Below are 11,359 nucleotides of genomic sequence, written 5' to 3'. Positions count from 1 at the left end.
CACTGAAGGTGGGAGTACTTTTACCTTAAAACATATGCTCTGGGTAGTCTTGGTAATTTGAACTCTTCAATACTCTTCGGTTCAGGTTGAAATCTTCCATACGGACGCATCCAATGATAAAAACCTTTGCCCGTATCTTCTTTTAAGTCTTTAAACTTTAGATGCTTTGGCTTATCACAGTATTTCGACCGCATTAACCATTTCTATAATTACAATAAATGTTACATGAATATGAAGACCTCATACAAGTTTAGAAATAGTAAAATATTCTTACTTCGGTTTCAGTAAGTTGTAATGGCGTAAGTATTGATAGAATTCTGCGGTGATCACCAAAAGTATCATACTCATTGATTGAACACCAAGGCTGCCAACGGCAATGATTCTTGTACTGTTCCATAAGTGAACGGTGAACTAGCTCAGAACAACTCAAGTCTCTACAATTAAAATATACACTTGATACTTTAGTTCCTACAAGTACTACAAGATATTTTTAACGTATGCGTGTATTTAAATATCATAAAGTTTTGTACTAACCTCCTGAACACAAAAAATCTTAACGCCTTAGCATCATACATTTCTCTACACTTTCCCAACAACGTAAGGCAAGACGCGGTAGGTTTATAAGATACTTTTTCATCTTTGTTTTGCTCAACTTCGTCTTTTATCGGATCAGTTACTATATTAATTGCACCCTCCACGTCAACAACAATGTTTTTACCAAAGGAATCCTTCATAGTTAACCATGTTTGATCAATATCGCTTGCGCTTTTCATATTGTTTATGTTGACCGTACACGTGGTAGTAGATTCACACTGATTGCAAGCTTCAAAATTAATATTTAAACTATCACCATCAAAATTAGCATTAGTTGATTTATCAAGCAAAAATTCGTAATTCCCATTTGTATCTAATACTAAAGAAGTTTTATTTGACGAGTCAACAGAAATATCGCCATTAGCTTTGTTAACGGTGACGGTAGCAAAATTAGCGTTCTCTATTGTATGAGTCACGTGAATTGAGACAAAACCGTCCGTTCTCACTTCTTTTTCTTCTTCTCTCACATCTTCGTTTAAGGTGTCACTTATCGAACTATCACGTGATGCTAAACTATCTTTACTTTTTGCAGATTCACCAACATCTTTTGATGTCTTATCATTTTCAAATATAACACGCGAATTCAATAAATCAGTAGAATCGACTTCTGGATAAATATCTTCATCATCAATTGAGTAAGTCGTAATTATTCTGGTGTTGTCATAAAATGTTGCAACGAACATTCCGTCTTTATTGAGTAACGTATATGTGCCATCCATTCGCCGAGAAAACACTTCACCTAAATTATAGTCCGTGGCTGTCCTTACTAGTAGCTTTTCAGCGCTTACGAGTTGATTGTTTACCCATTTTTCCTTCAAACCATTTGAATCTGTTATTTCGAATTCATCAATAAATAACTCGTAATGTGGCGTACCGACCGAAGTTTCATTCTGTTCAATAGCACTTTTCGAAGACTTTGACGTGGATTTACCCAGCTTGTCTTTTGCGGATCCGGATTTACCTTTGAGTTTCTTATTTTTCTCAGAGCTACTGGCGCTGCGAATTTCCTCTATAATTTCTTGATGTACAATTCGTTTTGAACATTTGATGATTTTAATATAAGTGGCGTCCGGTCTATATATTTCTATGATACCAGATTTTTTAAAGATAACCACTTCGCCATTTAGAGTCATGCAACGCATGTCTTCATTAATATTTGTTACATGACTTACATAAAATTGTTTAATATGATTAACTTTGGGCGAATTATCATCATTTACACTCTCTATAATAAGACCGTTTGGCCACGTTATTACGAAAGTGTGATACAATTTTGAATCACACATTAGAGTGTTAACTGAACTTGTTGTTTTAACTTTAGTCTTACTTGAGTTATCATTATGTTTTACTTTACTTTGACTACTAAGTGAAGTTACCGTAGGTATCGGTGGTTGGTACCAATTTTTCTTTAAGTAGTATGTTACTTGATCTTTACTTATAATTCTAAAAGATTCACCAACATTGTCAATATTAGCAGGAACAGCATCTCCTAGTTTTTTTTGCATCCAAAATTCATTATTTTCGTTACCCGGAACAACATTTAAAACTAAATACTCCAAATTCATTGGTATAATAATAGTGTAAAAACTGCATATTTTTGTACCATCTTTAGAAAAAAAAATCGAATCTTTTCCGAATACTTCAACTCTTCTTTCTCCTAAGTTATAACCGGAAAATCTTTTTAGGTACGTATTATATTCTGAAACATTATCTGCGTCCGATATCACATCGACACCTTTCTTTTTGTTTTCTGGTGTAGATTTTGGCTTGCGGCTACTTTTGGAATCTGGGCTGGAAGTCGATGAAACTGTCATTTTAGGTAATAAGCTAGCATTTTGGTCTACATCCTCTTCTTCGAGGCTATCGTTTTGTATTCTTTCTTGATATTTCAGAGATCCTGTAATTAAAAGCTCAGAATCTATATCATCAATATTTTCAACACAACTTTTAGTTGGCACTTTATCTAGCGACTCTTTCCATTCTAATTTAGTTTTTAACAGAGTGCATTCATCGTACAGTTTCTCTTCGTCTTGAATCCATTGATATTCTTCCTCAAGTACGAAATCGAAAAAGTCTTGCAAACACACGGGGGTTGGTAAATGACAACGCCATTCCTCGCGTGAAATTCCATCGCTATCATGATTATTGTAAAACATCATAACAAAATCATCAGTTACTTCACAATATTTATAGTTTAAGCAATTAAATTTGGTAAATGCCTTTAGTAATACTTGCAAGGAATTTATTCCAGAAAAATCTTCGAAAAAATCATATTCGTCAATTAAATGATTTACAGGCTTATCATTTGTTATTTCAAGAGCAGATACTAGTTCGCTTAAATCAGGACAATCGAACAGAAGTTCAACTCGTTGCTCCTCAGAGCTGCTTCCGGAGTTAAATTCTTTGGTATAGCTGTAACTTTTTACAATAGTCGGGCTCGGAGGAGAAGTAGCACTGCTCGTCCAGAATAACGACGTGGTTTTGGGAAAGGGTTCCGCGAAAGTGCTACGTTTTAAATATATTTTCTTAAATTCAGAAATGCTGGTTGGAGGAACGGTACCCTTTTTCAAAGAACTTCTATTATTATAAAGTTTACGAAAAGATAACATGTGAACAAGTCTACTGAATAAGGAATCGTCAAGTTCTTTTTTGTCGAAACACGTGTGTAGTGCGCTGAGATGGAAGTTGACCTTCGCTTGTATCTCTTCTGAAGGTATTGCCTGATTTTGCCACAAGTTGCAAATGGGCATGTTAACTAACGAAGACCAAATAATATTGTCCAAATTAATATTTTCTAAATGAAAAGTAGTGCATTGTGCACAATCTCCATAGTTTATAATGACTGGATCTTTATATTTGTCATATTCTTCACCACATGTTATTCGATAATTTTTCTTATTTAAATCACCTTTAGATAAAGTGTCAAAAACTTTATTTACAAGATTATCGGCTTTATCAAAATTAGTGGGACTTTTAGTACTAAAACTATTTTGCATTATTGTAAAGTCTGTCGACAGAGATGTAGTGCCGCTTTTGCTGTCACAGGGAGCGCAGTAACAAATAGTTTGTAGCATACTATCTATTATAGAAAAAATTGTGGTACATTCCAGAGGGATTTCGTTTAATTGATCACAGTACGATTTCAACATGTGCATATTCTTACTTTCAGTGGGTATGCACTTGACGTCCATATTGTCTAAATAATGTGCGTGTTGCCTCGTTAAATCTTGTATGTCGTACATGAGGAAACTGAGCTCATCGTACACACGGTCAGCGCTACTCGATAACGTGTCACTACTACCGTACGGCGGAGTAAAAACTATAAAAGCCATATCTTTAAAATTTGGAGCAGACGTATTATCTAATCGCAATTCTTGTAGCGTTTTCCAAAATTCATATGATTTTTCTGCAGCTAATTCAATTGCACTATGTCCTCTTTTAGTTCCTGTAAAATAACCTGATGATATTTTATTTGTTGCTGGATCGATCCTTATTTGAACAACTGCTGTTAGAGGAACGCCGATTTTCATGAGGCTCTCCAAGAGATAAGGTTCCAAAAATCCCGTAATTGCCAGATATAAATTAGGCCCATCAAGTGGAAAGTCATCGACGTAAACTTTGTCCCTCCATTCTTCTCCTCTCACTCGAAGTAATGTGTTATATTTTTTGCCTTCTTCCGGTACTATAGTACTTGCAACATCTGTTTCATCTTTTTTGCCTTTACCTTTGGGGTGTGGTGGCTCGACAGGTTCACTCGGTTGGACACTTTGAAGTGGCATATTATTTCTTATTTCAGAGCGATCTATCATTGTCAACGATTCATTTCTCATACCTTCTCTTACAACAAATATTTGCTTTTGTATGGAAAGATATTCTTGTTTCATTTTTAAAACAAGATGTTTAATTATAAGTGCGAGTATGTCTGGGGGAATATCTTTCTTTTCTTTGAGGTACATGTGACCTTCCTCAAAAACTCGTAAGCTTTCATCTTTTACCTTCTTTTCAGCACCAAGTTGGTTAACCATGAACATGGTTTCAGATTTACAAATATTTTTGATTACAAACCTTTTTTCTTCTTTAGCGAAGGTTTCGAATTTGTTTAAATACATGATTTCCTGTTCGCTTCCAGCTGTTTCAAATATAACTACTTTAACATTCCATGTAGGCTCATTTAAAGGTGTTTGCTCAATAAGTATTCGCCAGTAATTATCGTCATCGCCGCGCTCTTTCTCTTTTTTAGGAGGCATTTCGACTTTATATAACACAACGTCTTCCGGTCACTTTATAGAATTACAAAAAAAACTTTTTCTTTTGTCAAAAAAATGTCAAGTTGATGTTTTAATGGAATTTATTATTTATGGCTGCCAGTGACATTATGTAACTGTCGTTTGTATCGATTTTAATCAATCGATTATCTTACTAATATTATTACAAATGCGAATGTTTAGATGTATATCAAGGACAAATGTGTGATAGAAGATATCTATAAAACGGTTCAACGAATCTCACTGAAATCTGGCATACATGTAGAACATAGTCTGGAAGTACACATAGATAGCCTAAATAATTTTTTTTTTAATTCAGCGCAGGCAGACTAGCGACAGCTTGTAATTTATAATCATTATCATCATATATAATTATAATAAAAATATAAAAGGCAAGAAATATAAAGAAGAAAACTTAAAATGTATAAATAGTTTTATTTCAACAATAATATTAACAGCCATAGGTATTAAGAATAGAACTAAGAATATAAATATATTTAACAATGTAACTAATCTGTGTAGTTAGTATAAACGGTAAGAGTTTGTGCATTATGAATTCATGTAAAAACTATGTTATTTAGGAACTGTAAAGTATTTTATTAAGCCTTAATTCGATGGTGTCCAGTGTGACAAACAACTAATTAAAAAAATCTACTGAACTAGTTAAAAACAAAACAACTAATTAAAAAAATCTACTGAACTATGAACGCAAGTATGACTTATTAAAAAAAACAGTTTTTTTGCTACAAAAAATTTCGTGGAATTAAGGTTTAATGCATATTATGATAACATATAGATCGGTAATCTGGTATCATTTTTAGCCTTACATCTAACTTCCCCTTAAACTGTTCTAATTCTGTTGTGATATGTAAATTTTATATCACAATTATGATGCAACACATCAACTATACACAAAAACTCTTGATAATATAATCATTTCCAGCCACACACCAACTGTTGGAAAATCATCACAAACTTTACTTTTGCACTGGTTATTCAACTAAACTATAGAGATTACTTCTCTTTGGGCTTAGCTATCCTATTTATACTTCCTAAAGTATGATTTAATACTTAGTCATACATCAGGTAGTATATTAACAATCCAATCACTAATTATATTCATTCCCTTCTTGTTTATAGAATGTCCTAATTTGGACATCACGTGAAACTCCCCATTGACACCATATTTCTTCAACTCATTGTATGTATTTCTTCCCCATGTCAGATCCACCAAGTCATCACTGTCACCATGAATCTGAAGTAGTGGTGGAACTGGAATAAATTAATACATATGTTTATACATTCCTCTAAATCTCCATAACAAACATATCATCCTTCCTGTCATTATCTTTGACAAAACAGGGACAACAATAGGTGTTAAATGGGGATTTTGGTCTCAGAAACCCACTGTAAATAACCCAGTTGTTTAAGGGATACTCTTAAATAACTCTTTTAGGTATTAATAGTATTCAGCAATAAGTACATGTTAATTTAGTGTCAATTGTGCTTGTAATACATTTTTGAACTTACATTTTGTGCCCGAGCTTTTACTGAGATCTTGATATACAACAGATTGGTTGTTGAGGAAAGAGCTGAATGCAAACACACCAGCCAAGTTGCGCTCCCATCTGTAGCCTGTGTAGAATGAAAGTGCTCCACCCATTGAGAATCCACCTGGAACATAGAGAAATATATGTTTCAATAGATCTTCCAACATTTTCCCCCTTCTTTTGTTCATCTTTTGATACACCAACAGCTCGGAAGTACTGACTAGCATGTTACATTCATAAGCCACCACTCCTTATCATAATCAATTTGCTATAACCCTACGAACTGTTGGCCATTACTTCTTATACTAAATATAAAAGTACAAGGAAATACCTATAAAATATAGTTAATTACTTTCAGTAGTAAGGCATCTTACCTACAATAATTCTGTTGATAGGAATCCCACCATCAACTTCACTTTTAATTAATTCTTTTACTTGCACACCTATTCTTTCTACTGAATCCAAGTTCTCTGCAACACTTTGGTTGATATCAGCTCTATCAAACCATACATTACTAGGTTGACCACCAGCTGGTGTATACGGCTGTAACGGTGCTGTTGGATAAATCACTTTAATATGTGGAAATTTGAAGTTTTTCGTCATTAAATTGACCCATTCTTGCATGTGTTCTCCATTTGCCCCTAAAAAAGAAAATATACATTTTTCAAAAAGCTTTCCACCTCGAAATGTCATTCATAGAGCGAAATTAACATCATTCCTTTCATTACCAGAACTAAAAACGAGTTATTAAATAACTGAGTCGAAAAATTTGAGGTTATAACATACAAACAAACCTGATCCATGGAAAAATACAACAGTGGCAGTGTGTTTGGCACCAGTGTTTCGTGTGAATGTTAAAGCGCTTAATTTAGACATATTAACTTATTAATTAAACTAGTTTTAAATATGCAGTGGAAAATTAAATATGTATTTCACTGTCAACAATACAAGACACAAGGTAAAGATAAAGTTCAAATTTCAACCTTAACGACACGAGCCAGATTATATAAGTACCATGTACCATAGTTAAGAAATCAATTGTCTATTGCCATTAGTTAAGTTTGCCAAAAAATACAATTCCTCGCCACAGTGCTGAAAGCCTACTGGAATTTGATAATTTGATGTGTAATATGCTGAAAGATATTTATAGCCGAGTTAAAAAATTATAATTGGACTAATTTATGAAAGGCATTTGACATCTATCAATTTTAGCGTTATAGTGAGGTGAGCTACTTAAATACATCGATTTAAGTGAATGAATCGATTCAGGCTTAAAGCCCTTGTTAATCAATTTCAGTTGCTATTAAATAACCACGTTTTTCGTAAATATATAGTTGTGCTTATATTTTATATACTCTTTGGTTGTGCTGTTTTAAGTTCAAAAAAATAAATATGTACTGACGTGAATATAAAGTTTTGCAATGCCGTTTATATAGTTTTGGTATCAGTAAAGATTGTGGTACCCTATGTATATTGTTGTTTTGGCTTTACGTTGCCTTATCACACAAACTAAGAATAAATAAAATTATAATACGTAATTTTTTTTATCTATATTTAGGCTAAGTCGTTTAAATCGAAACGAACTTATAATCGATTCGAAATCGTTTTTTATTATCAAAATAAACAACGTTTTTCTTATCAATAAAGTAAAGAAAAACTGCGATAATATGTAAATTATACATAGAATATATTTGATAAATGAATGTACATATCTACGTAGATAATTAAATATTTCTTATGTGATAAAACGTGAACACAACCAAGTTTTCGATTTAGTATTGAGTGAGTTTGTCCACAAATCGTTAAATACTTACTTCTACAACAATGCTTAAGGTAAGAAATAATTTTATATGGCTTTTAATTATTTCCTATACATACAATTAATTAAATTAATGATTATAACTTTTGAACTTCGTCGTTTGCTTAATAAACTTTGCCTTCACATCTTTTATAGGTTAACAAAAAGTTTTGAGAAGTGCTATGTAATTTACTAATCGCTTATTTTATTAGACACTTACGATAAAAATCATCTATCATTCTTCAAATTTAAATTCATGCATAAAAATTATTAACAAACATATTCTTGTGTGATTTTAATAAGATAATATACAATGTGACTCAGAGTGTATTAAGGTTAAAGTACAACTCTATGAAATATTAAAGATAATGGTTTTGAACTTTGGACCCTATTAACATGTTTAAAGTTTTCTATAAGAAGTAGTAGTAGTAGGTATCCTTTACCATAGAACCCCAGCAGTGTAGCAGCCCTTGTAGTGCATGCACTCTCCAGTTGTGTTTACAAAGAGACAACTACTGAATGCTATTTTCCTTCTCAATCTCCACAGGAATATAGTATCCTCCTTTGAGTATCTGTGTAGGACTGCTAGTTGTACCTTTATAATACCAATATTTGTTAAAGTATCTATTAGTGTTCGTGTCATGTATAATCTTGACCTAAATAAATTTCCAGGGTCTTGTCGGATTAGTAACGGGTGGAGCATCTGGCTTAGGCCGTGCCACAGCAGAAATGATAGTGAAGCAAGGTGGACGTGTTGTAATATGCGATCTGCCTTCTAGCACTGGACAGGGGACAGCAAAAGAACTTGGAGAAAATGCAGCATTTGCACCAGTTAATGTATTTATACAATTGTTTTCATTTATTAATTTTTATGTTACTAACAAACAGATAAATTCAGATGTTTTTGTGGCTTTGATACATACTCTTACTTTTAAAACTAGAGATTATTTAAATAAAATAATAACCTTAAAATGTAAACCTGGCACTGGTCATAAAGAATATGGATACAAACTTTGCAACAGTAATGAAAGTACTTTTTACGTACAATTTTTTTTTGTATCTATTAAAAACAATGTTTGTAGTTTTATTTTGGTAGTTTAATTAATTAGTCATTTAATTACTTATTTTAATCTAAAGTTCAAAACAATGTAATTTAAATTTTTGTGTTATAACACAAATATTTAATTTTTTTTTATTAATGTATGTCAATATCATAATTTTAAGGTTACATCAAAAGAAGACGTTCAAAATGCTTTGCAAACAACAATGGATAAATTTGGTCGCCTCGATGTGGCTGTCAACTGTGCTGGAATTGCTACTGCAGCTAGAGTTTATAATTTTAAAAAGGATCAACCTTTTGATCTTAAACTTTTCCAGCAAACTATTGAGGTATGTTAATATGCAACTCGAGTAAATACCAAAACTTATTGATTTGCAATCATTTTTATTATCATTATCAATATAATGTAATTGCTTGTTTTTTATATTTTTGACCTGGTAAAATATAATATTTTTTACTTTTTTCAGGTTAATTTAATTGGGACTTTTAATGTAATCCGTTTGGCAGCGGGTATGATTGGTAAGAATTCAGCAGATGCAAACGGACAAAAAGGAGTTATAATAAACACAGCTAGTATCGCAGCATTTGATGGACAGGTAATGCACTCTAGTTTCTAATACCACATTTTATCATTTAAAACCCTTGTACAAAAATGTCACTTAGTCATCATTCTCAGTAAAGTGTTTCCGCTGTGAAAATTCACAGACAGCCTATTAAGGTGTTGTAGCAGAGATTTAACTGTTGTAACAGTCTGGCTTTTGTTAATTGATTCACTGTAGATTTCTAAGACTATAATCTCCATTCAAAATGTATCGTTATCTCTGTTTTGTCAAAGATAATGACATATATGAGATTACATTTTATACAGAAGTTTTGTTTTCAGAAACCAACCTAACTGTTGGTTAAGATTATTTAATCTAATATAAGAATAGTATTAATTTTGGATTAATCTAGAAATTTTAGATATATTATGTTCTATTTTGTTATTAGTTTATTTAATTCAATAAAAAATATTTACGATTATTCGGTAATTGGATTTTGTTCATATAAAAGAATTTTATTGCTTTATTTCAGATTGGTCAGGCAGCTTATGCAGCATCGAAGGCAGGTGTAGTCGGAATGACATTACCAATAGCTAGAGACCTCGCTAAGCAGGGTATTAGAGTTGTCACTATTGCACCAGGTTAGTACAATGTTAAGCTTAACAAAATGAACTAATTTATGCTGCCATATCAATTGATAATTTGCTTTATTTGCTGAAAATCAAATTTTAACTGTCTCAATCTCTGTATCAAGTTACAATGTTATTTTATTTAAATCCGTTAATGAAATTTAAATGTCTAAATTAAAAATCTAATAATGTTTGAATATTCACAGGTTTATTCCGTACACCAATGATGGAACAGCTACCGGAGCCCGCTATTAAGCAATTAGAAGCCTCAGTACCTTTCCCATCTCGTCTTGGAAATCCTAATGAATATGCCTTATTAGTACAGAGTATTATACAAAATCCAATGATCAACGGTGAAACAATACGATTGGATGGTTCACTGAGAATGCAACCGTGAAGTTTTTAAGTTTGAATGTTTTATAATAATAAATCGGTGTTGATTTTATTTGTATCAGGGAATAAAAAATCTGTTTTCATTAAAACTTCTTTTTTTGATAATGTGTAATTGTAACATTGTTGACACTAAACTTAAACCTTACACCGTATCCAATAGACAGTGTCTTAAATAGTTTAAAGTACCTATAATATAATAACAAATCAATATTGGCAGGATAAATAAGGTTAATTTTGTATTTTGGCGGTATAAAGGCTTTTTCATATTACTGAGTGCAAGTATATTTTCACTGATAAAAGATGGCGCTAGTAGTAGCAATTATAAATCGTGTTTATTGAATTCATTGCAATTTGTAAGTTTTTTATCTCCCATAACTTGAATTAATTTGATACCAAAAAATACAACGTATTTTTTTAATTAGGCAAACTATAATATATATTTAAATGGGTAGGCAATTTATGAGTATTGTAACTTTTCTTTGTAGTACTTTACAAGTTGTATGTTTTAGTTCAACTGTTTTATAGACT

General features: G+C 32.0%; 3 protein-coding genes across 3 annotated transcripts in view; 1 reads left to right on the top strand and 2 right to left on the bottom strand.

Moving 5' to 3' along the window:
- LOC106113881 (uncharacterized) overlaps positions 1 to 4,890 on the bottom strand; it is a 7,373-nt gene extending 2,483 nt beyond the window's left edge. The window contains exons 1-3 of the mRNA XM_013306926.1: positions 535 to 4,890; positions 275 to 434; positions 25 to 203 (exon numbers count right to left, since the gene is read on the bottom strand). Of these exons, the coding sequence (XP_013162380.1) occupies positions 25 to 203; positions 275 to 434; positions 535 to 4,841 (4,646 nt within the window). The 5' untranslated portion in view covers positions 4,842 to 4,890. The remainder of the gene's footprint in view (positions 1 to 24; positions 204 to 274; positions 435 to 534) is intronic.
- Positions 4,891 to 5,557: 667 nt separating this feature from the next.
- Positions 5,558 to 7,477, bottom strand: LOC106113650 (lysophospholipase-like protein 1). Its single transcript, XM_013306493.1, has 4 exons — positions 7,204 to 7,477; positions 6,784 to 7,050; positions 6,390 to 6,533; positions 5,558 to 6,131 (listed from the first exon to the last, which is right to left on the bottom strand). The coding sequence occupies exons 1-4, from the start codon at positions 7,283 to 7,285 to the stop codon at positions 5,935 to 5,937; spliced, it is 690 nt and encodes a 229-aa protein (XP_013161947.1). The 5' UTR covers positions 7,286 to 7,477; the 3' UTR covers positions 5,558 to 5,934.
- A 598-nt stretch (positions 7,478 to 8,075) lies between these two features.
- Positions 8,076 to 10,914, top strand: LOC106113640 (hydroxysteroid 17-beta dehydrogenase 10). The gene is made up of 6 exons (XM_013306478.1): positions 8,076 to 8,242; positions 8,880 to 9,044; positions 9,432 to 9,596; positions 9,735 to 9,863; positions 10,342 to 10,450; positions 10,645 to 10,914. Exons 1-6 carry the CDS (start codon positions 8,234 to 8,236, stop codon positions 10,833 to 10,835), a joined length of 768 nt encoding a protein of 255 aa, XP_013161932.1. The 5' UTR covers positions 8,076 to 8,233; the 3' UTR covers positions 10,836 to 10,914.
- The last annotated feature ends 445 nt before the right edge of the window (positions 10,915 to 11,359 follow it).

Source organism: Papilio xuthus, unplaced genomic scaffold (genome assembly GCF_000836235.2).
Source record: "Papilio xuthus unplaced genomic scaffold, Pxut_1.1 DF828177.1, whole genome shotgun sequence".
NCBI classification, from domain to species: Eukaryota; Metazoa; Arthropoda; class Insecta; order Lepidoptera; family Papilionidae; genus Papilio; species Papilio xuthus.
Note: the sequence above shows the minus strand (reverse complement) of the source record. Positions and strands in the feature narration are given on the sequence as shown.

Coding starts and splice junctions, on each gene's coding strand:
- LOC106113650 (XM_013306493.1), bottom strand. CDS start 7,285: ATGTCTAAATTAAGCGCTTTAACATTCACACGAAACACTGGTGCCAAA. Junction 7,051..7,203: donor TGTATTTTTCCATGGATCAG/GTTTGTTTGTAT, acceptor TTTCTTTTTTAG/GGGCAAATGGAGAACACATG. Junction 6,132..6,389: donor TAAAAGCTCGGGCACAAAAT/GTAAGTTCAAAA, acceptor AATTTATTCCAG/TTCCACCACTACTTCAGATT.
- LOC106113640 (XM_013306478.1), top strand. Junction 9,045..9,431: donor CAGCATTTGCACCAGTTAAT/GTATTTATACAA, acceptor CATAATTTTAAG/GTTACATCAAAAGAAGACGT. Junction 9,864..10,341: donor TCGCAGCATTTGATGGACAG/GTAATGCACTCT, acceptor GCTTTATTTCAG/ATTGGTCAGGCAGCTTATGC.